Here is a 23,780-nt window from a genome sequence, read left to right as displayed (position 1 = left end):
GAGTGGGCTGTGTATAGTCCTGTAAATAGTGTACATATGTACATAAATATTCTGTTTTCAATTAAACAGAGAAAAAATGTGTGTCTGCCTCCTGTCTGAACTGGGGGGGGTCCCTCAGCAGCCCCCACGCCGGGCCCAAGTCGGGGAGGACCCGGGGGTCCGTAGGGCGGTGGGAAATGGCAGCCCCTCCCCTGGCACCTGCCTCGGGGAAGGGTCTTCCTCCCGCCGGGCCCTGAGCCGCCGAGTCGCTCTGCCGGCCGGGCCGTGGGCACCTGCAGGCACGCACCGTCCCGGTCCCGGCTCTACCCCGACTGCGCGGGCCCCCACCCGGGCTGTGGTTGCCGAGATGCTCTGGCAGGAAGCGGGCTGGAGGCGCAGAGCTGCTTCCTGCCCCCTGGGCCGAGCCGGCACAGCCACGAGACAGCCTCCGGGGGACTTCCGGGGGGCCGGGACGCGTCCACCTCCAGCCCCAGGTCACAGCCCTGCCCCGGGGGGGCCGGCCGGGGCTCCCAGGGGGCCGAGGGGGGCAAAGCTCTCAGGGGGGAGGGGGCAGCGGCGGCCGCCCAGGGCCCAGCTCTGGCCATGAAGTCGCGGCAGAAAGGGAAGAAGAAGGAGGGCGCCAAGGAGAGGGTGTTTGGGCGCGACCTCCAGGAGCACCTGCAGCTCCGGGGCCTGGACGGTGAGAGGCCGCGGGGGGCTCGGACGGAGGGGCCGGGCGGGGGGCCCGGATGGAGGGGCCGGGATGGTGAGAGGCTGTGGGGCTTGGACAGAAGAGGCCGGGCGGGGGTCCTGGACGGGAGGGGCCGGGCGGGATGGCTGGATGGTGAGAGGCTGCGGGGCTCGCATGGACGGGCTGGGTGGGGGGCCCGGGATGGACAGGCTGGGCAGTGGGCCTGGACGGAGGGGCTGGGCAGCGGGCCTGGATGGAGGGGCCGGCGGGGGCCCTAGACGGAGGGGCCGGACAGGAGCCCTGGACAGACGGGCTGGGTGGGGCGCCCTGATGGAGGCCGGGCGGGGGGTCTGGATGGTGAGAGGCTGCGGGGCTCAGATGGACGTGCTGGGGGGGCACAGATGGAGGGGCCGGGCGGGGGGCCTGGACAGGGAGGGGCCAGGGACCTGGCCGGGCGGGGCCGGGCAGGGGTCCTGGATGGTAAGAAGGGGCCCGCGGGGTCCAGGACAGTGAGGGCCTCCAGGCTGACTCCCGGAACAGCGAGGGGTCCAGGTGGGGGCTCTGGCGGGGCCAGAACAGTGAAGGGGTCCTGGGTGTGGGCCTTCGTGGGGACCCAGGGCACAGGCTGCCCCTAGGCTGGGAAGGCGCTGGGCGGGTCCCCCTGTGCAAGCGGGCAGAGGCCATGAGTGGGGGAGTCGGAGGGCCCAGATTTCAGGGGGGCCCCAGGGAGGGCAGAGTGGGGCATCCTGGTTCTTCGCCAGGGGAAGAAGGGCTTGGCGCGGAGGTTGAGGGGGCAGCGGGGGCCCCCAAGGTGCGGGAGTGGCAGCTACAGGGCTGGCCCTAAGACGGGGGGCACTGGGGTCGGGGGTCTGCAGGCCAGCCTGGGGGCGCCCCTCCCGCCTGGAAGCGGCTCTGGATGGAAACTCGGGCTGCTGCTGTGTGGGGCTGGGCCCCCGCTGAAGGACCCCCCCAACCACCCAACCTGTCATTTCCTCTTCGAGCTGCTGCGAGGCCTTCGCTCCTCTGCTCACTTCCTGCTCCGGGCCCGCCCGGGTGTCCCCAGAAACCTCCTTCCCCTTTTCTCCTCCCCAGCCCCGGGAACTTTGCTTTTTTTTTTTTTATTATTTTTAAACGAACAGCTTTAATGTTTCTTTCTTTATTTATGTTTGCTTTTTGGGTCATACCCGGCGATGCATAGGGGTCACTCCTGGCTCTGCACTCAGGAATTACTCCTGGTGGTGCTCAGGGGACCCTAGGGGATGCTGGGAATCGAACCCAAGTCGGCCGCGTGCAAGGCAAACACCCTCCCCGCTGGGCTATCGCTCCAGCCCCTGGAACTTTGCCTTCTCGCATCTCAAACTGGGGTGCAGGGGTATGGGGCGGGACCCCCAGGTGACTGTGGAATGGCCTGCCCCTTGGCAGGTTCCATAGTGGGGACACTGTTTCTCTTGGCTGGAAACACATTTTCTAGACCCTTCTAGACCCTTCTCCCCCGGCCAGGCCCCTCTGCAAAGCTCCCAAGGAGGAGCAGCGGGCTGGAGCAATAGCACAACGGGTAGGGCAGTTGCCTTGCATTCAGCCGACCCGGGTTCGATTCCTTTGTCCCTCTCGGAGAGCCCAGCAAGCTACCGAGAGTATCCCCCTGCACAGCAGAGCCTGGCAAGCTCCCTGTGTGCCAAAAACAGTAACAATAAGTCTCACCATGGAGACGTTACTGGTGCCTGCTCGAGCAAATCAATGAACAATGGGATGACTGTGCTACAGTGAAGCCAGAACAGGGAGGGGGGCTTACCACGAGTCTGCAGGTGGCGGAGAGGGCGGGCTGTGAGGTTGGTTTCAGGGGCAGCCGGGTCCCTACCAAGCCCCCCCGGCCCCCATCAGCCCCTCTTGGCCACCTACAGTGCCCCAGGTGCTGCGAAGCTGTGCTGAGTTCGTGGAGGAGCATGGGGTGGTGGATGGCATTTACCGCCTCTCCGGGGTGTCTTCCAACATCCAGAAGCTTCGGTGAGTCGGGCCGTGGGGAGGGGACACAGGCGGCCCCCCTCTCGGGGAGGGAAGGCCGGGGAAGCACGCCCCATGCTTAAAAAAAAAAAGTGCAGGGGCTGGAGCAATAGCACAGCAGGTAGGGCGTTTGCCTTGCACGCAGCCGACCTGGGTTCGATTCCCAGCATCCCATAGGGTCCCCTGAGCACCGCCAGGAGTAATTCCTGAGTGCAGAGCCAGGAGTCAGCAGCTTGAGCATCGCCGGGGGTGATCCCAAAAGCCAAAATCACTCCAAAAAGCAAAAAGAAAAAAACCCAAAAGTTTGGCTCCTGGTTTGCCCCCTAGTGGTCCCTTGGGGCGTCTGGCTCCCAGGTTGCTGTCCAGGTGTCCCGGCTGATTCTGAGGACTTACCTGAGCTTTCAAGAGTCCCCGTGGTGGGCTGGAGCGACAGCACAGCACGCAGCCGACCTGCATGTTCCATCCCCGGCATCCCATAGGGTCCCCCGAGCACCGCCTGGAGTGATTCCTGAGCGCAGAGCCAGGAGTCAGCCCTGAGCATCTCTGGGGGTGATCCCAAAAGCCAAAATCGCTCCCAAATGATTCGGCTCTCTTAGTGCCCTCCTGCCCCCCGCCTGTACCGTGCCCCCTCCTGAGTGTGCGCTCCCCCGCCCCCACCCAGGCAGGAGTTTGAGGCGGAGCGGCGCCCCGAGCTGTGTCGGGAGCTGTACCTGCAGGACATCCACTGCGTGTCGTCCCTGTGCAAGGCTTACTTCCGGGAGCTGCCCGACCCGCTGCTCACCTATCGCCTCTATGACAAGTTCGCCGTGAGTTGGGGGGTGGGGCGGGGGTCCGGGCTCACTGGTGAGAGGAGCTCACTAAAAAAAAAAAAAAAAAAACACGTGGGGAGGGCATTTGCCTGGCACGCGGCCGACCCGGGTTCGATCTCCGGCATCCCGTAGGGTCCCCTGAGCACCGCCAGGGGTGATTCCTGAGTGCAGAGCCAGGAGTGATCCCTGAGCATTGCCGGGTGGGACCGAAAAAGAAAAAAAACATTTTTAGGGCTCCCCCTCAGCAGTGCTGGGGTGGCTGAGTGGGGTGAGCCTGAGGGTCCCTGGCCCTGCCCAGAAATGCTGAGTTCACCTGGCCACATGCATGACACCCCCCCTCAGCCCCCTCTGCCGTGTCACCTGGACCACTGCATCTTGCACTGAGGAGAAAGTACTTTCCAAAAGGGAACTTTCCTCTCTGGGCTCTGGGTGCACTGAGGGCTGGGAGAGTCGGGTCCCCTTCCCAGAGCATGCCCAGTGGGTGGGGTGGGGTGTGCCGGCCCACCTGGGCGCCCCTAGTCCAGTCCCCATCCCCCACTCTTGGGCTGCCCCGTGGGGTTCAGTCCCTAAATCCTGGCGGCCCCCCAGGAGGCGGTGGCCGTGCAGCTGGAGAACGAGCGGCTGGTGAAGATCGCGGAGGTGCTGCGCGAGCTCCCAGGGCCCAACCACAGGTGCAGAGGCTGCGGGTCCCCCCACACCCCCGCCCCCATTCCCCGGTACGCCTGGGCGGAGCGGGGGCCGGAGCTGACGCCGCCTCCCCGCAGGACGCTGGAGTTCCTCATGCGCCACCTGGTGCGCATGGCCTCACACAGCGCGCAGACCAACATGCACGCCCGCAACCTGGCCATCGTGTGGGCCCCGAACCTGCTGAGGTGGGTGTGCAGGCACGGGGGTGGGGGGCGAGCAGCACAGACGCGCGCGCGCCCCCAGCCCCGCGCCCCACTCAGCCCCGCACGCGCCCAGACCCGAGCGCCCCGTCCCGTGCGCACAGCCCCGCGCGCCCCCGCTCCGCGCGCGCCCCGCCCCGCGCCCCACTCAGCCCCGCACGCGCCCAGATCCGCGCGCCCCATCCCGTGCGCACTGCCCCGCGCGCCCCCGCCCCGCGCCCCACTCAGCCCCGTACGCGCCCAACCCCGCGCTCATAGCCCCGCGCACCCCCGCGCCCCCTGCCCCGCGCCCCGTCCTGTCCCTACAGCCCCGCGCGCCCCGGCCAGGTGCCCTGCGATGGGGCTGAGCATGACGTGTCACAGACCACAGGGAGAGTCAAGAAGGGTCAGGGTGGGGCTGGAGCAGGAGGACAGGTAGAGACCCCGGGTTCGATCCTCGGCATCCCATAGGGTCCCCTGAGCACCGTCAGGAGTAATCCCTGAGTGCACCGGCCAGGAAAAACCCTGAGCCCTCCGCTGGGTGGGACCCAAAAAGAAAAAGAAAAGGAAAAAAAAAAGATCAGGGTTTAATCCCTGGCACCCCATAGGGTTGGCTGTGTGGCCGTTTGGTCATATGCAAGGCCAATGCCCTCCCCTGTGTGCCGTTGCTCCGGCCCCTGTGAAGGATTGTAGCCCGAGTGAGGTCAGGTGGGTTGAGTGCGACAGGGAGGCAGCTGGGAGGGGGACAGGAATGAGGGGTCGGACGCCGTCACAGAGCCAGAACTGAGGTCACCGAGTGGCCAGTCGGGGCGGGTGGGCAGTGAGAACACCGGGGAGGGGATTGGGCCTTCAGGGGGGGCAAGAGTGGGGTTTGGGGCCCGACACCCCATCCTGCCCCCTGAAACAGGCGTGGGGGTGGCTAGAGGGGGGTGCATGAGGGTGAGGTGTCCGGGAGGTGGAGACCGAGGGGCCGGCGTGCAGCGGGATCCCAGGCTGTGATGCTCGGAGAAGCTCGAGGCCTTCAGCATTTGGTTTTTGCTTCGTTTCATTTTCTTTCTGGGCCACCCTTCAGGGTACTTGGGTTCCCCTGTCAGTGCTCAGGGGAACGTATGGGAATCTGGGAATCGAACCCCGGGTCGGCTGCATGCAAGGCAGGCCTCCTTCTGCTACGGCGTCAGCCCCAAAGCCTTCAGTGTTTGTGGGTGCTGGTGAAAACCTGGGGGAGGCTCCGTTTTTGCATGCAGGAGTCCCTGAGTTTAATTTTTTTTTTTTGCTTTTTTTGAGTCACACCCGGCAACGCACAGGGGTTATTCCTGGCTCTGCACTCAGGAATTACCCCCTGGCGGTGCTCAGGGGACCATATGGGATGCTGGGAATCGAACCCGGGTCGACCACGTGCAAGGCAAACGCCCTACCTGCTGTGCTATCGCTCCAGCACCCAGGAGTCCCTGAGTTTAGTCCCTGCATCACGCCTGGTGTGCCTTCCCTCCTTACCCTCCCTCCAAAAAAAGACAGATCCGGGATCCTGGGGGTGAGCAGTACATACCTTAGGATGTGGGGGGGGGAGAGGGGAGGCTGGAGTGCTAGTACAGTGGAGAGGGTGTTTGCCTTGCACACAGCCAACCTGGATTCCATCCCCGGCATCCCATAGAGTCCCCGAGCACTGCCAGGAGTGATTCCTGAGTGCAGAGCCAGTAGGAAACCCCCTAAGCATCGCCGGGTGTGACCCAAAAAGCCAAAAAGAAAAAAGAAAAAAATCCCCCAAAGAAAAAAGAAAAAAAAAAGAAAAAAATAGGGTCAGGGCTCAATCCCTGGCATCTCATAGGGTCCCCCGAGCACCGCCAGGCGTGATTCCTGAGCGCAGAGCCAGGACTGAGCCTGGTGTGACCCAAATAGCCAGAAAACAAAACCAAACCAAAGAGGAGATCAGGGTGGCGTTGAACGGGCTGGACATCTGAGAGGGCTGCCTGGAGGAGAGGGCCTTTGCAACGGGGAGTGTTGGGCGGGTGAGTGATGGGGCTTCCCCGCCGCAGGTCCAAGGACATCGAGGCCTCGGGGTTCAACGGGACGGCGGCCTTCATGGAGGTGAGGGTGCAGTCCATCGTGGTGGAGTTCATCCTCACGCACGTGGACCAGCTCTTCGGGGGAGCCGCCCCGCCTGGTCAGTGCCCCGCCTGCCCTCCCCGTGGAAGATGCTGTGGACAGCGGGGTGCAGTGGGCGGAGCTGGGCAGGGGTGAGGCCGTGCTGGGCCCCTGTGGCCGCTCGCTGCCCCGGCTGCCCAGCCCCTCTGTGCCGCAGGTCCCGAGGCCGAGAGTGGGCGGCGGGCGCTCCCCGGGCCCTTGGCGGCCGGCTCCCCGGAGGACCAGGGGCCCCGGTCACTGCCTTACCACCTGCCCAGTAGCCTGCAGGCGGGGGACGGGCCCCCCCAGATACGGCCCTACCACACCATCATCGAGATCGCGGAGCACAAGTGAGATGCTGGGCGCCCCCTAACCCCGCCCGCCTCCCGCCCCGGACGCGCCCTCGCCCCCCTCCCGCCCTGGCCGCCCTCACCCCCCCCCGCCCCGCCCCCTCCCGCCCTGGAAGCCCCCTCCGCCCCCCCCTTCCCGCCCCCTTCCCTCCCTGGCCGCGCCCTCGCCCCCCGCCCCCGACCCGCCCCCTCCCGCCCTGGCCGCGCCCTCACCCCCTCGCCCCGCCCCCTCCCGCCCTGGCCGCCCCCAACTCCCCGCCCCGCCCCCTCCCGCCCTGGACGCCCCCTCACCTCCCCCCAGCCCCCCCCGCCCCGCCCCCTTCCCGTCCTGGACGCCCCCTCCGCCCCCGCCCCGCCCCCTTCCCGCCCTGGCCGCGCCCTCATCCCCGCCCCGCCCCCTCCCGCCCTGGCCGCCGCCCCCCGCCCCGCCCTGGCCGCGCCCTCACCCCGCCCCGCCCCTTTCCCGCCCTGGCCGCCCCCTCACCCCCACCCCGCCCCCTCCCGCCCTGGACGCCCCCTCAACCCCCGCCCCCTCCGCCCTGGATTCTCCCCCACACATCCCCCCCACGCCTCGCCCCCCTCCCGCCCTGGACGCCCCCAACTCCCCGCCCCGCCCCCCTCCGGCCCTGGCCACCCACTCACCCCCCGCCCCCGCCCCCTCCCGTCCTGGCCGCCCCCTAACCTGCCGCCCGGCCGCCCCTGACCCGCCGTCCCCAGGAGGAAGGGCTCCCTGAAGGTCAGGAAGTGGAGGTCCATCTTCAACCTGGGCCGCTCCGGCCACGAGAGCAAGCGGAAACTCCCGCAGGGCGCGGAGGACAGGGGTGAGTGCGGGGGGCTGCGGGGGCTCTGCTGCCCCCGGGGCCGCCTGGCCCTACCCATGCCTCTTCCTGCAGAGGACAAGCAGGGGACACTGAGGCCCGCCAAGAGCATGGACTCGCTGAGTGCGGCGGCGGCCGGGGCCGGCGAGGGTGAGTGATCTCGGCCCTCTGCGTCGTTTCTGTTTGTTGGTTTTGGCTTTTCTGGATCATATCCAGCGATGCTCAGGGCTGACTCCCGGCTCTGTGCTCAGGGCTGACTCCCGGCTTTGTGCTCAGGGCTGACTCCCAGCTTTGTGCTCAGGGCTCACTCCTGGCTCTGTGCTCAGGTCTGACTCCTGCTCTGTGCTCAGGGCTGAGTCCCAGCTCTGTGCTCAAGGCTGACTCCCGGCTCTGTGCTCAGGGCTGACTCCTGGCTCTGTGCTCAGGGCTCACTCCTGGCGGTGCTCGGGGGACCCTATGGGATGCCGGGGATGGAACCTGGGTCGGCCACATGCAAGGCAAATGCCCTCCCCGCTGTTCTCTGGCCCCCTCTGCCCTCCAGGGGTTGTCTGCGGTCACCTGCGCCGGGGAAGGAGGCTGACCCTGGCCCTGAGCTGTGGACGGTTCGCAGGCTGCCCAGTGCCCCCGGCTCAAGCACCCTCCAGAAACTTCCGAGTTGCCGGCACTTTGCAGCTCGAGTGACCCCCACTCCCGTCTCTCCTCTGCAGACCCTGAGGGCCAGGGGCCGCCCCAGAGCACGGAGAGCGAGTGCCCAGAGGCAGCGGAGGGCGGGCAGGAGGTGGTGGCCGAGGAAGCCGCGGGCAGCATCTCGGAGCCGGCGCCGCACTCGGGGGTCTGCCGGGCAGAGCGTCCCACGGGCGTCCACATCTCGGACCCCTACCAAGTCAACGTCCCTCCCCACATCACGTCCATCCTCAGCGCCTCCCCCAACATCATCTCCAAGGACTCTCTGGCCCGCCTCACCCGGGGCCTCGAGTGCCCAGCCCTGCAGACCCGGCCCAGCCCTGCCGCCGGGCCCCCAGGTGAGCTCCCAGCACAGTGCTCGCTCGGAAGGCCTCGGGTGCTTCTTGCACCCACTTCTTTTCTTTTCTTTTTTTCTTTTTGCGTCCCACCCGGCGATGCTCCGGGCTGACTCCTGGCTCTGCACTCAGGAATCACCCCTGGTGGTGCTCAGGGGACCCTATGGAATGCCGGGGATCGAACCTTGGTTGGCCGCGTGCAAGGCTAACGCCCTCCCCGCTGTGCTATCGCTGCAGCTCCACTGCACCCACTTCCTGGGGAGGATTTTAGGGCACACCAGGCTGTGCTCAGGCTCACCCTGGGTCAGGGTCGCTCCTGGCTCTGTGCTCAGGGCTGACTCCCGGCTCTGTGCTCAGAGCTGACTCCTGGCTCTGTGCTCAGGGCTGACTCCTGTCTCTGTGCTCAGAGCTGACTCATGGCTCTGTGCTCAGGGCTGACTCCTGTCTCTGTGCCCTAAAATCCTCCCCAGGAAGTGGGTGCAGTGGAGCTGCAGCGATAGCACAGCTCGGGGTCACTCCTGGCTTTGTGCTCAGGGCTGAATCCCACGTCTGTGCTCAGGGCTGACTCCTGGCTCTGTGCTCAGGACTGACTCCCGGCTCTGTGCTCAGGGTCACTCCCGGCTCTGTGCTCGGGACTCACTCCTGGTAGTGCTCGGGGGACCCCATGGTACACCGGGGATTGAACCTGGGTCGGCCACATGCCAGGCGAGTGTCCTACCCGCTGGGCTGTGCTGTGGCCCCCTCTGCCCTCCGGGGTTGACCTACAGTGGGGGAGTCGTCTGCGGTCTCCTGCGTCGGGGAAGGCGGCTGACCCTGGCCCAGAGCCGTGGACAGTGCGCAGGCTGGGTAGCCCCCAGCTCAAGCACCTCCAGAAACTTCCGAGATGCCGGCGCTTTGCAGACCCTTACTCACTCCCGTCTCTCCTCTGCAGACCCCGAGGGCCAGAGCACGGAGAGCGAGTCCCCGGAGACGGCCGAGGGCGGGCAGGAAGCGGTGGCCGAGGGACCCGCGGGCAGCAGCTCCGAGTCAGCGCCGCGCTCGGGGGTCTGCCGGGCAGAGCGTCCCACGGGTGTCCACATCTCGGACCCCTTCAAAGTCAACGTCCCTCCCCACATCATGTCCATCCTCAGCGCCTCCCCCAACATCATCTCCAACGTCTCCCTGGCCCGACTCACCCGGGGCCTCGAGTGCCCAGCCCTGCAGACCCGGCCCAGCCCTGCCACTGGGCCCCCAGGTGAGCTCCCAGCACAGTGCTCAGGGAGGCCTTGGGTGCTTCCTGCACCCACTTTTTTTTTTTGCTGTTTTTTTGGGGGGAGGCACACCTGGGGATGCACAGGGGTTACTTCTGGCTCTGCACTCAGGAATTACTCCTGGCGGTGCTCAGGGGACCATAGGGAGTCTGGGAACCAAACCTGGGTCGGCTGCGTGCAAGGCAAACACCCTCCCCGCTGTGCTATTGCTCCAGCCCCTGCACCCACTTCTTGGGGAGGATTTTAGGGCATACCCAGCTGTGCTTAGGGCTCACCCTGGGTCAGGGTCGCTCCCAGCCCTGGGATGAGGGCTGACTCCCGGCTCTGTGCTCAGGGCTGACTCCTGGCTTTGTGTTCAGGGCTGACTCCTAGTTCTGTGCTCAGGGCTGACTCCCAGTTCTTTGCTCAGGAATCACTCCTGACTCTGTACTCAGGGCTCACTCCTGGCTCAGTGCTTGGAATTCACTCCCAGCCCAGTGCTCAGGGTTGACAACCGGCTCTGTGTTCAGGGCTGACTCCCAGCTCAGTGTTCAGGGCTGACTCCCAGCTCTGTGCTCAGGGCTCACTCCCAGCTCTGTGCTTGGGGCTGACTCCTGGCTCTGTGCTCAAGGTCACTCCCGGCAGTACCGGACAGAGAACCCGCGTGGGCCGTGGGCAAGGCAGCACGTGCCCCGGTGCTCTGTCCGGCCACTTCCACATCTCAGCCATGGTTAACAGGCTCCTCAGGGTGAAGCCGCAGCTGCCCACGCGCACTGGCTGGTCTTTGCCCTGACGTGGCCCCCAGAGGCCAGAGAAGGTGGCAGGGAGCGGGGGCAGCTGCCTGCTAGAATTCTGTGGTCCTGGGTTCCAGTGCTGGCCTTGTCACCCGGGATCACGCTGACCCCGGAGCCCAGACCAGCCGAGCTTCCCCCCCACCCCTCCCCCAGTCATCTCCCCCCCCCCCCCCCCCCCGCCCCTGCCCAGCTCCTGGGCACTCGGGCGTATTGGGGGCGGGGCAGGGGGGAGGACACCGCCTCTGGCCACTCGGTCACAGCAGCCAGGCGGGCAGTGGGGGCCTTGGGGCTGCCCAGCCGCCTGCCACGTCCCTCCCGGACGCCTCTCCCACAGGTGAACCCGGGGAGGCCCGGCCCGCCGCCCTGCCCCTGGAGGACCCCGTGTCCAGGACCCTGCAGGATACCTTCTCCTTCCTGGAGGACTCGAGCAGCTCGGAGCTGGGGGCGGAGGACGGGGAGGTGGACGCGGCGGGGCCTGGAGCCGCCTTCTCCCCCGACGACCCTGGGCTGGGCTACCTGGACGAGCTGCTGGTGGCCGGACCGCAGGTCAGGGGGGGCGAGGCTTCAGGGGCGGGGCGGGGCGGGGCGAGGCCGGGCGGGGCGGGGCCGAGGGCCCATCCTGAGACCCCCGACGCCCGCCCGCAGGTGGAGGAGTTCTCTGTGGAGCCGCCCCTGGACGATCTCTTCCTGGACGAGGCCCCCTTTGTCCTGGCCCCCAGCTGCTGCCCCCTGGCGGGGGAGGAGGAGGAGGAGGAGGAAGAAGAGGAAGAGAGCGGGGAGGACGTTTTCCTGAGTGCCCATGACGACCTCAGGCCCCTGCTGCAGCCTGGAGCCCCCCACGGATGGCCAGGCCCCGGGGACGCTGAGAGAGGGGCGGCAGCAGAGGACAGAGGGGACCCGGGCCAGGGGGCCGCCAAGGCGGGGAGGCCGGAGGGGCCCCCGGGAGAGCCCCGTCGGTGTGCTCAGGGGGAGCTGGGGGACCGTGGCAAGGACGGGCAGCAGCCTGAGGGGTCAGGGGCAGACGGGAAGCACCCAGGGGAGAGCAGGGAGCACCTGAAGGAGAGCAGGGAGCATGAGGAGAGTGGAGAGCGCCCCAGGGAGAGTGGGGAGCACCTGAAGGAGAGCGGGGAGCACCCAGAGAGTGAGGAGCACCTAGAGAGTGGGGAGCACCTGGAGGAGAGCGGGGAGCACTCAGAGAGTGGGGAGCATCTGAAGGAGAGCAGGGTGCACCCAAGGGAGAGTGGGGAGCACCCAGAGAATGGGGAACATCCCAGGGAGAGCGGGGAGAATCTGAAAGAGAGCAGCGAGCACCGGAAGGAGAGTGAGGAGCACCCAGAGAAGAGCGAGGAGTACCCAGAGATCCGGGAGTACCCAGAGATCAGGGAGCACCCAGGGGAGAGCGGGGAGTACCCAGAGATCCAGGAGCACCCAGAGGAGATCGGGGATCATCCAAGGAAGAGTGGAGAGCATCCAAAGATTGGGGAGCACCCAGGGGAGAACGGGGAGCATCCAGAGCCTGGGGGGCTGGTGCAGGCTCCGGGGGCTGCAGGGGGCAGAGACGAGGAGTCCAGAGCACAGCTGGACCCTGGGGACAGAGGAGGAAGAGCGGAGCAGGGGGACAGTGGACACAGTGGCCGCCGGGAGGGTGCTGGGGACGGGGAGGAGGGGGAGGGCCAGGGTGGAGGTGCAGAAGCAGAATCAGGCCCGGGGGTCAGGGAGGAGCGTGGGAGAGGGGATGGGGAGGCACAGGGAGACGTGGGCGCCCGAGGGAACCTTCTAGAACAGGGCCCCCTCCCTGCAGACCCGAGGGCAGTGGGTGCCCCAGAGGAGGAGCCCGCGCACTGCCCGCAGCCGGGCCCCGAGGCCGGGGGCTGCCGCCTAGCCCCGGGCGCGGGCGTGGGCATGCGTCTGGCCTCCAGCCTGCTGCAGGTCCAGCATGCCCGCTCGGTGCCCGTGGTGCCCCCCAAACCTCAGTTTGCCAAGGTGCCCGGTGCTTTGAGCGGCAAGATCCACGTGGCGCCCGCCAGCCCCTGCCCGCGGCCCGGCCGGCTGGACGGCGAGAAGGCGTGGGGTCCGCAGGGCCCCCGGGCCTGCTGGCGGAACGGGGCCAGCCTGTCCTTCGACGCGGCCGTGGCTCTGGCGCGAGACCGCCAGAGGACAGAGGCCCGTGCCCGCTCCGACTGCAGCCTCCCCGCCAGGGTCGGCCCTTGCGGCCAGGCCCCCGGGCACTGCGCTCGGCCCCAGAGCAGCCTGGGCCTTCCTGAGGAAGGGGCAGGGCCCCGCAGCCGGCTGAGTCTGCCCCCCGGAGACCCCCAGCCCCGCAGCCCCGACCCCGTCCTGCTGTCTCAGCGCAGGTCCTACGCCTTTGAGACCCAGGCCCAGGCAGGGGGCGGGGCGGGGCTTTGATGGGCGCCGGGAGGGGACGGAGGTGGCCCGGAGCGGCAGAAGTCGGGGGTTTTACAAGGTGCCCGGGAAGGGGAAGTCCAGCTCCGTCCCTGCTGCCCCCGCAGAGACCCCACCACACAGCCCCTCCCTGGAGACCGGCTTGTGGGCGGGAGGGAGGCCCCCTGGGGACAGGGCTCACGTCACCTGGTCAGGGGCTGGACCCCCTAACAGGCGGCGGGCGTGGGGGTGGGAGCCTCGGAATAAAAAGTGAATGTTTTTACATGGAAACCGCCTGGAGTTTTGCTGCGATTATTCCAAGGCTCATTTGCTTTGGGGGCGCCTCTGCCTGTGCTCGGGTCTCACCCCTGGCTCAGTGCTCTCGACTCAGGGGATGGAATCTGGGTCGGCCACGTACAAAGCGAAAGGCCTGATCCCGGGGGCTGGAGCGGTAGCACAGCGCGGGTAGGGCGTTTGCCTTGCACAAGGCCGACCCGGGTTCGATTCCCAGCATCCCATAGGGTCCCCTGAGCAGCGCCACGAGTGATTCCTGAGTGCATGAGCCAGGGGTAACCCCTGTGCATCGCCGGGTGTGACCCAAAAAGCGAAAAAGAAAAAGCCTGATCCCTGCCCCACCCGACGGCGAGTCTCGGGTGAAGAATCTTCAGTTTGGTCTCTCTGGGCTGCTGTTTGGGTGATCGCCATGGAGACCTGAAGCAGGGCTCTGGGTGGCCAGGAAATGGGGAAGGGAAACCCGCATTTGCATAACATTCACCGCAGACCTGGGGGGTGGGGGTGGGCAGGCCCGAAACAGCTGTGAACAATTCAGAGGCACCCAGCACCCTGCAGAGCGAGGCCAGACACACCCTTAGCCGCCCTCAGTTTGGGTGGCAGCAATTGCACAGCGGGTGAGGAGTTTGCTTTGCAGGGTCCAGCCCCCCGCCCCGGCACCCCGTCTGGGTCCCCTGAACACCACCAGGAGTGAGCCCTGAGCACTGCCAGGTGTGGCCCCAAACTCAACAAAAAAAAGGCTTGATGGGCTGAGTGTGGTTTGGGGCCCCGTAGCCGCGCCAGCGCCCTCTGGAGCCTGAGCCGGGAGTGATCCTGGAACCACAAAAGGCAATACCCAAAAAAACAAGTGAAAGGCAGGGTGGCCCCCAGCACTCTTAGGTGTGGCCCCCAGAAGCAACCAAACTAAGTAAGGGTCGGCTCCGAAGAAAGGGTAGACAGCCAGCCAACTCCGGGCAAGGACAAAGACCCGAGAGCAGGCAGAGAATCAGCGCGACTTCTGCACCAGCTTTGAGGGAGGGGCCCCAGGTTCCATCCCAGGCGCGCGGCGGGGGGGGGGGGCGGCCAAGGAAATAAAAAAAAAAAAAGTCTCAGAAGCGTTTTCCTAGAGCTGCAGCGTTTGCAAAACAACCTCCAGCCCAGCAGCTTCTAGCTCTTTCTTGGACCCCCAGGAGAAGCTGCGTCTCCTCCTCCCTGCACGAAAGTCCTCTGTACCGCTGCCTTATGAAATCCTTTTCCGCCCAGGGTCCACTTCTCCTTTTTTTTTTTCCTGCAAAGAGGCGGGGTCCGTGGACCCCCAGCATCCGGGGGAGAATGTGTGGGAGGGCACCGGGCGCCCAGCTGCTGCAGAGCAGGCGGGCACCTGCGGGGCTGGACTCCCCCTCAGCTGGACATCAGGCCAGTCCGGGACACTGTCCGGCCAGCAGTAACGCGCCCACCTTGGGGTCTCTGCGCACCGCACCCGTCCCACGTTTGCAAATGCGACTCCACCTCTGGGAGAGCACCCGACGGCGGGCACAGGGGCAGCCTGGACGCTGCGAGGCCTCCGTGGGGACTCGAACATACGACGTAGGGCCGCAGGGAGATGCGCCCGGGGCGTCCGCCCTTAGTCAAGATGGCGCCCGCCATGCGCCGCCCTTAGTCAAGATGGCGCCCGCAACGGCGCCCGCCTCTCCTTGAGCGGGGAGCCGATCGCTCCCACTCTCCTCCCGGGACTTCCAGGATCCCGCTGGCGGCCGGAACGGCGGAGCGAGCCTTACTCCGCTCACACCACCCGCCTCCGGGCACCCGCGGAGCGCGGCGACGCCCGCCTCCGGGCACGCCCACCCCCGCGGCCGCCTCAACGGGGCGCGGGCGGAAGGGGGCGCGGCGACGCCGGAGGGGGTGGGGCCCCACGGCACTTCCGCCCCGCTCCGGCATGGCGGTGGGCGCGCAGTGCGCATGAGCGGCGGCCCATGGAGCGCCGGGGTCCCGGGAGCCAGGACAGCGTCGGGGGAGCGCGGCGGCGGCGGCGGCGGCGGCGGGCGCGGGCGGGTGAGTGCGCGGGGCGGGGGATCGCGGGGGCGGGGCCGGCGGGCTCGGGGACCCCCGGGAGCCTTTGTTTGCAGGGAGCGGCCCGCGCCGGTCTCTTTATCCCGGGCCCCTTTGTGGGCCGGGCGCCCCCCGCCTCCTGCGCGCCCCCCGGCGGCCCAGTGGCCCCACTCCTGCGCGCTGGGCCCGAGCCCCCCGCGATCCCTAGAGCCGGGCCTCTGCGCCCCCCGACCCTGGAGATCCTGAGAGCCGGGCCCTTGCCCCTCCCCCAGACCCTCGAGATCCTGAGAACTGGGCCCATGCGCCCCGCGACCCCCTATCCCGAAAGCCGGGCCGTGCACCCCCTGGCCACCCTGTCCTGGGAGCCGGGCCTGTGCGCCCCCCTGACCCACGAGATCCTGAGAACCGGGCCTGTGCCCTCCCCGACCCTCGAGATCGTGAATGCCGGGCCGTGTGGCCCCTGACCCCCTGTCCTGAGAGCTGGGCCCGTGCGCCCCTCGACCTCACATCCTGAGAGCTGGGTTGTGTGCCCCCTCTGACCCCCTGACCTGAGAACTGGACCGTGCGTCCCCTGACTCTGGAGATCCTCGGAGCTGGCAGGGTACCTCCACGGCCCCGATCCTAAGAGCCCGGCCCGCGCGCCAGCAGACCCCCGCGATCCTGAGATCTTGGGGGGACCCCCGTGATCTCGACCCTCTGTGTCTCCTTCCCGCCACCCCTGCGGTCCTCGGAGCTGGGGGGAACCTCCGCGCGCTCCTGTCCTGGGAACTGGGCCCGTGCGCCCCCCGCAATCCTGCGCTCTGGGCCGGCGTACCCCCTGCGCCCCCGCCCCGCGGCTACGGCGCGACCCCGCATTCCCGGGGACACTGTTCCCCGACACCGGCGGGGGGCGCGGGCACGTAGCCCCGCGCCGGGCCGCGCCAGCAGGAAACGCTTCCGGAGGCCCCGGGCCCGGATCCGTCGCGGCCCCGGCGGGTGACGGTGCTGACAGCTGCGCGCCGGGTCCTGGCGTCTTGCGCCCCCCGCGGCCGCGGCGCGCGCGGGGTCCAGGCTGGCTGGGGGGCCCAGGGGTCCCCAGTGCCTTCCTCCTCTTCCCCGTAGGCGCCCGTCCCTTCCCCGCGCAGATCCACTTTCTCGGAGGGGGGGGCGCGCAAGGGCCGGGGGCCGCGGCCTCCTTGGGCCTGCCTTGGATAAGAGCTTTCCCAGGCTCGCTTTGGCTGCATCTTCCGCTTTCTCGACAACCGGCCAGATTCTTTTCTGCCTTTCCCGCCCCAGCCACTGGGGGGATTCCTGGGTGTGGGGGCTGCACCTTCCAGACCTCCTCCACTTCCTCCTCCTCCTGTTCCAGCCGCAATTGATGGGGCGTTATCGAGGAAACAGTTTAGTAGCTGTGTCCTTGGAGGAGTCTTGGAGAATAAAATCGGAGGAGGTGGAAGGGGGCATGAATCTAGACTCCCCCATGAGGGCCACTCCGGGGAGGGCGGCGTGGTGTTAGGGTTCCCCTTCCAGACCCCAGGGCAGATATCGGGGTGCACAGCCTCTTCCGGAGTCGCTGGAGCAAGTTGCAGCCCCCCCCCCCCCAATGTCAGGCAGTTCCCAACAGCTTCTAACAAAACTGGGTCCCAGGGGCTCCTGCCTGCCTCGGCCACTGCACGCTGAGAGTCCTTGCTCAGGCCTGTCGCGGGCAGCGGGGGCACCCCTGGGTCTGCCACACTCACCCACTGTCCCCCTGGATTTCCACCAGGACGTGGCACTCAGGCCCGCGGGGCAGCGGGTGCAAAGATTCTCCGAGAAGGACCGGCTCCGCGGATGCACCCCCTGGCGGAGCGATGAAGGGGTGAGACGGGTGCTGGGCTCCAGGGAGGAGGGGGGTGCCGGCCGGCACCCCTGGGCCTGGAGTCCGGCAGATGCCCCACTGCGCGGTGGTGCTGGGCCCCGCCCCCGCGGTGCTGCTTGCCCCCGCCCTGGGCGCACACTAGGTGGGGAGTCGGCGGTGCCCTCCTGGGCCCTGACTCTGGTCCCGTCTGCCCTGCACAGGCAGCAGAAGACGGCGGAGGCAGAGGAGGGGACAGTGCAAATCCAGGAAGGTGGGTATGGACACATGCGCGCCGCCCGGGAGGCCAGCCCCCCACCCGCACGGCCCGCCCACTCTGTACCCGTCTCTGGCCGCGCAGGCGCGGTGGCGACAGGGGAGGACCCCACCAGCGTGGCCATCGCCAGCATCCAGTCGGCCGCTACCTTCCCTGACCCCAACGTCAAGTACGTCTTCCGCACTGAGAATGGGGGCCAGGTAAGGGGGGGCCGTGCCGCAGGAGAGCCTTAGGGGGGGCGGGGATGCTGGCCTGCTTCTGGGGGGGCCCTGTCTGGGGGGGTCCGGGAGGGACTCAGTCTCTTTCCTCTTTGCGCCCCCTCCGTGCCCCTCCCCCCAGGTGATGTACCGGGTGATTCAGGTGTCCGAAGGGCAGCTGGACGGCCAGACGGAGGGCACCGGCGCCATCAGCGGCTACCCTGCTGCCCAGTCCATGACCCAGGTATGGGGTGGATCGCGAGGAGGACGAGGACGGTGGGGCTGCCCCCAAGGCTTCCCCCTTCTGCCACGGCCCCTCACGGGCTTCTCTCGCCCCCACCCCCGCCCCGCAGGCCGTGATCCAGGGGGCATTCACCAGCGATGACGCAGTGGACACGGAGGGGACCGCGGCCGAGACGCACTACACTTACTTCCCTAGCGGCGCCGTGGGCGACGGGGCGGGGGGCACGACGTCGGGGAGCACGGCGGCGGTGGTCACCACCCAGGGCTCCGAGGCTCTCCTGGGCCAGGCCACCCCTCCCGGCACCGGTGAGAACCCGGGTCCCGCGGCGTGGCACCGAGCCCGGGCCTCCTTGTCCTTCTTCCCGTCCCCCGCTGGGGGTGGGTCGGCTGGGCCAGGGCCAGCCCCAGCCCTGACCACCCCGGCCCTGACCCCTACTCCCCCAGGCCAGTTTTTCGTGATGATGTCGCCGCAGGAGGTGCTGCAGGGCGGCCAGCGCTCCATCGCCCCCCGAACCCACCCCTACTCCCCGTGAGTAGCCGATGCTGGGAGTGGGGGTGGGAGCCCACCGGCCACCGCGCCTCTCACCACTGCCCCCTGTCCCCCCTCCCCTCCCGGGGCCGGTGCCAGGAAGTCGGAGGCGCCGCGGACCACGCGGGACGAGAAGCGCCGGGCGCAGCACAATGAAGGTGGGGGCCCGGGGCAGTGGGCAGAGGGCCTGGCTGGGGGCGGTGGGGCCGGTGGCGGACCCCCCTCCTGAATCCCCGGACCCGCCCCCGTCTGTTCCCCAGTGGAGCGCCGCCGCCGCGACAAGATCAACAACTGGATAGTGCAGCTGTCCAAGATCATCCCGGACTGCTCCATGGAGAGCACCAAGTCGGGCCAGGTCCGGTCCGAAGGGGCCAGGGGCGGGGCCAGAGGGTGAGGGCGGGGCGGGGGCGTGTCTGGAGACGAGGGGCGTGGCGCCAGTCGCCCCGCCCCCGCGTGCCCCCAAGAGTGCCAGCTGACGCCCTCGCCCTTGCAGAGCAAAGGGGGCATTCTGTCCAAGGCGTGCGACTACATCCAGGAGCTGCGGCAGAGCAACCACCGGCTGTCCGAGGAGCTGCAGGGCCTGGACCAGCTGCAGCTGGACAACGACGTGCTGCGCCAGCAGGTGCGCGCGCGGCCAGCCGGGCTCTGGGGTGGGCCGGGACAGGGGCGCATGCGCGCGCGGGGTGGGGTGGGGTCCGCGCCCTCACCGGCCCACCTCGGCCCAGGTGGAGGATCTGAAGAACAAGAACTTGCTGCTCCGAGCGCAGCTGCGGCACCACGGGGTCGAGGTGGTCATCAAGAACGACAGCAACTGAAGGCCAGGGCCTTGCCGAGAACTGCAGGGGGGCCGCGGAGCCCAGGGTGCAGGGACAGCTGCGGCCCCACCTCGGAGTGGTCCGGCCCACCCCGTTACGGTGCCACCGGCCAGGCCGGCCACCCTGGACGGCGCCTCCCGGCCTCTTCCTGTCCTGGAGCTCAAGGGGCCCCGGGCATCCCGGGACTGTGGGGCGACGCCAGCAGGGGGCCGGCAAGCAAGCAGGGAGCCCGGGAGGACGGGCCCGCCGGGGCCCCTAGTGGCCGCTTCTCCTTCCTTTCTCTCTTTTCTTTTTTCTAAGATAAAATGTTCAGAGCCACTGTCGTCTCCCGGTCTCCTTTTTATGGGTCCCTGGAGGCGGTCAGCGCTGGAAGCCGGGGGCGGGGCGGCCTCGCCTTCCGGTTCCGGGTGGCTGGGCAGGTGCGGGTGACGCTGCGGGCGCGCGGGGGGACCGGCCGGGCAGGTGTCGCGCTCCTGGCACGCGCGCGCGCAGCATGGCTGGCGGTACCGGCGGGGCGCTGGGGCCCGCGGGTGGGGGGGGGTGAGGCGCGGATCGGGGGGTGGGGGCAGGGGGAGGAGGCGCGGGAGGTGCCGGCGGGCGGGGAGGGGGAGGAGTGCCGGGGAGGGGCGGTGCTAGCCGAGAGAGGGGGAGGCGCTCCCGGGACCCTCCGGGACGCAGGATTGCCGAACGGGAGGGGTCCCGGGGGCCGCGCCGCTCACGCCCCGCCGCCCCGCAGTGCCCACAGTCGCGCTCCCGGAGCTGCGCGCGCTCCTGGCGGCGGGCCGGGTCCGGCTTATCGACGTGCGTGCGCGGGAGGAGGTGGCGGCTGGCACCATCCCCGGCGCGCTCAACATCCCGGGTACGGCGGGGGGCTGCCCACGGGGCCTGCAGGCCTTGGCCAGGGGGGGGGCCTGGCTTTGCGCGCGCGCTTCGAGCGGGGAAGGGGTCCGCCTGGGAAGCCGCCTTTGTAGCGGGGGATCTCCAGCGGGGAGGGCTTCCCCGGCTCCCCCTGGAGCCGCGCACGGAGATGGGTGGGCACGGGGCCGCGCGCCCGGGGACCTGAGCCCGGGCTTCCCCGCAGTGTCGGAGCTGGAGGCCGCCCTGCAGATGGAACCCGCAGCCTTCCGCGCTGCCTACACCGCCGAGAAGCCGGAGCCGGGGGAGGAGAACCTGGTTTTCTTCTGCCAGATTGGCAAGCGGGGTGCCCTGGCCACGCAGCTGGCCCAGCGCTTGGGCTACGGCGGGTACTGGCCGGCGAAGGGTAGGGTGGGGGGGCGTGCCCGCCTGCTCCCGCTTCCCGTCCCTCACCCCCTGTCTCCGCAGGGCCCGGAACTACGCGGGGGCCTATAGAGAGTGGGCGCAGGAGTCCAGCTAGAGGAGGGGGTAGCCGATGACCCTCCCTGGCACGTGGGAAGGAAGTGATGTGAACCCCTCATCCCCCCCAAAACCACCCAACAATAAAATTTGTCATCCCGAACATGGAGCAGTGTGCATCTCTGCCGGGCTCACAGCGCCTCCTCCTGGTGGCCATAACAGGTCCCCTCCCTCCCTGACCCCAATGTCTTCCTTTTTTTTTTTTTTTTTTTTTGATTTTTGGGTCACACCCGGCGATGCACAGGGTTACTCCTGGCTCTGCACTCAGGAATTACTCCTGGCGGTGCTCAGGGGACCATACGGGGTGCTGGGAATCGAACCTGGGTCGACTGCGTGCAAGGCAATATGCCCTCCCTGCTGTGCTATTGCTCCAGTCCCCTCAATGCCTTCCTTCTGGAAGCTCCCGGCCAGAATCTCGACCTTGTGGGCTGCACATCTGGCCCAAAGGCTCCTGTGTGGAAGGGCAGCGCGGAGCCTGGAGGCAGTGCCCTAAAAATCTCTCCCACGTGCTTGGTCACGCTCTCCTCCCCTGTCCTTCACTCCCACGCTGCCCTCAGGCCACCCCCTCCCCCTGCAGAGGACCGGTTATTGAGTGGATGCGAGCCAGGAGGACAGAAGCCCGGCATGGGGGTCTCTTGGGACAGCTGGACTTTGGGGGCTATGCCCTGCAGTGCTGTGGTTTGAACCTGGGGCTCCCAGCAGCCTCTCTCCAAGGTCCTGCTTTGTCCAGGCCTGTCTCGGGTCCCCTGTAAGTGGGTCACAGGGCAGTTCTGTCCTGGCAGACTTTCTCTCCCACGCTGCTTTCGACGCAGAGGTGGAGGTCACACTTCTGGGTGTCTGAGTGTCCGGGGAATCCTTCCAGGGTCCTCCCTCTCTCCCCGCTCTTCCCCCCTGCCTCGGCACTTGGCTGAGGCACAGCCCACCCATCTGAGCCCAGGGAGGGGGCTGGGGCCTGAGCCTCCTGGGAGGTGTCACTAGGAACATCTGCCTTGGGTCTCATCTCCATTCTCGTGGGTCTTTTACAAGAAGAGGCACAGCTCCTTGCTCATCTTGATTTTTGTTTTATTTTTGTTTTGCTTGGGGCCCACACCCAGGTATGCTCAAGGCTCACTCTTGGCTCTCCACTGAGGGCTCACGCCTAGCCGGGCTCACCCTTTGGGGTGCCGGGAACCCGCCAGGGTCACAAGGCAAGCTCTTTAATTCCTGGGCCATCTCTGCAGCTTGCACTTGGCCTGACCCCATAATCCCAAATGGGGGCCAGAGCGAGAGTCCAGCAGGGAGGGCATTTGCCTGGCACACAGCCAACCCGGGTTCAATCCCTGGCATCCCATAAGGGTCCCTCGAGTACCGCCAGGAGTGATCCCTGAGTGCAGAGCCAGGAGTCAGCCCTGAGCATCGCCGGGAAACCCCCCCCCCCCAAAAAAAAAAAAGGAAAAACAATCACCAAATGTCCACAAGGGGTAGCATGGACACACAGATCCCAGAATTCTCCCCCAGGCCCCTTCCTGGCCACTACTACCCCGACGCCCGCCCGGTGACCACCACATGGTGTCCTCTGCCCATGGGACCATTGCCCCAGCATCTAACCTGCCCCCTCTGCTTTCTCCCACTTGAGGAAGAAGGTGTGTTTGTGACTTATCTTGCCCAGAGAACATTCCTTTCTCCCTCATTAACCGGGTTTCCTCATCTTGATGGGCGGTCCCCGCCTGTGTCCTGGCCTTCCGCCACCACGATGAGCAGGCAGGCCGGGCGGGCAGTCAGGCACTAGCACCAGGCCTGGCATCCCTGCCTTGCGGGGAAGGGCCCCTTCTCCAGCCAGGCTGGCGCACCCCCTCTCGGCCCTTTCGATTCATCCCTCCATAGCCGAGTCCTCCTTCGCTGTTCTCTAGGTTTCTCCAGACTTCCAGAATCATCTGGTGCTCCTGAACAATCTCCCACTAACATTTCAATCTTATCTGCCTTGATAATTCACAATGGGCCCTTGTCACCTCCTCCGGTGACAAGGCCAGCGGTGGCTGGGGCCTGGGCACAGGGCTGCTCTGGCCTCTTGGAGGTCAGCGCTCGTCCACATGTGGCGCCAATGGTCACTCGCTCTAGCAGGGCCCCTGATCAGAGCTGCTTCCAGATGCTTGTAACGTTTTTTTTTTTTTCCACAAGAATGAGAAGAATGTAGGTACTGCAGTTCTCGGGGCCTGACGGCCTCCCTCCCTCCAGCTGAAGGAGCCAGGAACACACCACGCAGATAAAGTAAAAATGATGGGAACAGGGGGCTGGAACGATAGCACAGCGGGTAGGGTGTTTGCCTTGCTTGCAGCCGACCCGGGTTCGATTCCCAGCATCCCATATGGTCCCCTGAGCCCCGCCAGGAGTAATTCCTGAGTGCAGAGCCAGGAGGAACCACTGTGCATCGCCAGGTATGACCCAAAAAGCAAAAAAAAAAAAAAATGATGGGCATAATTCCTGAAGGACACAGGGGCGTTCTGCCCCCCCACCTCCCGCCCAGCTCAGACCCTTCTTATTTTTTTTGGCTTTTTGGGTCACACCTGGCGATGCTCAGGGTTTACTCCTGGCTCATGCACTCAGGAATTACACCTGGCGGTGCTCGGGGGACCCTATGGGATGCTGGGAATCGAATCCGGGTTGGCCACGTGCAAGGCAGATGCCCCCCCCCCCCCCCCCCCGTGCTATGGCTCCAGCCCCAGACCCTTCTTTATATGCTACTCATTTCCCACAAGGGGCCTGCAAACACAGATCGACACTTTTTATTGCCCCTGTTGTGGATTCCCAGGGTGAAATAAGGCCCAATGCCTGGGAAAAAGTTGGGAAGAGTTCTCACAAATGTCATCAGGCAGGTTACATTGTATCTCTTCCAGCTGTCAATCCCCTTATCTCCCTGGGGCATTAGGGACGCCTCCGCCTGCGGTTGGGGAGGTTGGGAATGGAATCCGAGGGTTTTCCCCGACTCCCAGAAAAACGCACCTGAAGCCTGAGACTATTGTTTGACAGCCAAGACAACGGAAATCCAAGGGCATAGATGTTCTTGCAGGTGGTGGCTCCTGCCAGGAGCTGGTGGCAGGCAGAAAGGGCAGGTTATCATATTAATAAGAGAGTATCCAATGGTCAAAGGGTTGAGCCAAGACTCTGAGGGGTGGGG

At 67.0% G+C, this 23,780-nt stretch overlaps 3 protein-coding genes across 4 annotated transcripts; all 3 read left to right on the top strand.

Moving 5' to 3' along the window:
• The first annotated feature begins 559 nt into the window (after window positions 1-559).
• On the top strand, window positions 560-13,290 carry ARHGAP30 (Rho GTPase activating protein 30). Its single transcript, XM_055122250.1, has 14 exons — window positions 560-679; window positions 2,572-2,674; window positions 3,333-3,477; window positions 4,069-4,151; window positions 4,245-4,352; window positions 6,380-6,507; window positions 6,646-6,817; window positions 7,535-7,638; window positions 7,711-7,785; window positions 8,343-8,657; window positions 9,586-9,888; window positions 11,012-11,223; window positions 11,323-11,550; window positions 12,322-13,290. Exons 1-14 carry the CDS (start codon window positions 583-585, stop codon window positions 13,081-13,083), a joined length of 2,835 nt encoding a protein of 944 aa, XP_054978225.1. The 5' UTR covers window positions 560-582; the 3' UTR covers window positions 13,084-13,290.
• A 1,942-nt stretch (window positions 13,291-15,232) lies between these two features.
• Window positions 15,233-19,571, top strand: USF1 (upstream transcription factor 1). Of its 2 annotated transcripts, XM_055120932.1 has the most exons (11): window positions 15,233-15,381; window positions 17,123-17,215; window positions 17,416-17,465; window positions 17,553-17,668; window positions 17,808-17,909; window positions 18,019-18,214; window positions 18,353-18,437; window positions 18,537-18,595; window positions 18,698-18,792; window positions 18,931-19,059; window positions 19,163-19,571. In XM_055120932.1, the coding sequence occupies exons 2-11, from the start codon at window positions 17,208-17,210 to the stop codon at window positions 19,250-19,252; spliced, it is 930 nt and encodes a 309-aa protein (XP_054976907.1). In that variant the 5' UTR covers window positions 15,233-15,381; window positions 17,123-17,207; the 3' UTR covers window positions 19,253-19,571. The 2 variants fall into 2 exon arrangements, with proteins under 2 accessions (XP_054976907.1, XP_054976908.1); XM_055120933.1 differs by lacking the exons at window positions 15,233-15,381; window positions 17,123-17,215 and having other exon boundaries at window positions 17,415-17,465; window positions 17,553-17,637.
• Window positions 19,572-19,638: 67 nt separating this feature from the next.
• TSTD1 (thiosulfate sulfurtransferase like domain containing 1) lies at window positions 19,639-20,735 on the top strand. Its single transcript, XM_055120934.1, has 4 exons — window positions 19,639-19,755; window positions 19,989-20,111; window positions 20,334-20,496; window positions 20,576-20,735. Exons 1-4 carry the CDS (start codon window positions 19,746-19,748, stop codon window positions 20,625-20,627), a joined length of 348 nt encoding a protein of 115 aa, XP_054976909.1. The 5' UTR covers window positions 19,639-19,745; the 3' UTR covers window positions 20,628-20,735.
• Window positions 20,736-23,780: the final 3,045 nt, after the last annotated feature.

This window comes from Sorex araneus, chromosome X (genome assembly GCF_027595985.1).
Source record: "Sorex araneus isolate mSorAra2 chromosome X, mSorAra2.pri, whole genome shotgun sequence".
NCBI classification, from domain to species: Eukaryota; Metazoa; Chordata; class Mammalia; order Eulipotyphla; family Soricidae; genus Sorex; species Sorex araneus.
Note: the sequence above shows the minus strand (reverse complement) of the source record. Positions and strands in the feature narration are given on the sequence as shown.

What these genes read in the sequence shown, in the direction of transcription:
- ARHGAP30 (XM_055122250.1), top strand. Translation starts at nt 583, where the DNA reads ATGAAGTCGCGGCAGAAAGGGAAGAAGAAGGAGGGCGCCAAGGAGAGG. An exon ending in CTCCCAGGGCCCAACCACAG is followed by an intron (nt 4,152 to 4,244) that starts GTGCAGAGGCTG and finishes GCCTCCCCGCAG; the next exon opens with GACGCTGGAGTTCCTCATGC. An exon ending in TGCTGGTGGCCGGACCGCAG is followed by an intron (nt 11,224 to 11,322) that starts GTCAGGGGGGGC and finishes GCCCGCCCGCAG; the next exon opens with GTGGAGGAGTTCTCTGTGGA.
- USF1 (XM_055120932.1), top strand. An exon ending in GACAGTGCAAATCCAGGAAG is followed by an intron (nt 17,466 to 17,552) that starts GTGGGTATGGAC and finishes CTGGCCGCGCAG; the next exon opens with GCGCGGTGGCGACAGGGGAG. An exon ending in GGCCACCCCTCCCGGCACCG is followed by an intron (nt 18,215 to 18,352) that starts GTGAGAACCCGG and finishes CTACTCCCCCAG; the next exon opens with GCCAGTTTTTCGTGATGATG.
- TSTD1 (XM_055120934.1), top strand. An exon ending in CGGCGCGCTCAACATCCCGG is followed by an intron (nt 20,112 to 20,333) that starts GTACGGCGGGGG and finishes GCTTCCCCGCAG; the next exon opens with TGTCGGAGCTGGAGGCCGCC. An exon ending in CAGCGCTTGGGCTACGGCGG is followed by an intron (nt 20,497 to 20,575) that starts GTACTGGCCGGC and finishes CTGTCTCCGCAG; the next exon opens with GGCCCGGAACTACGCGGGGG.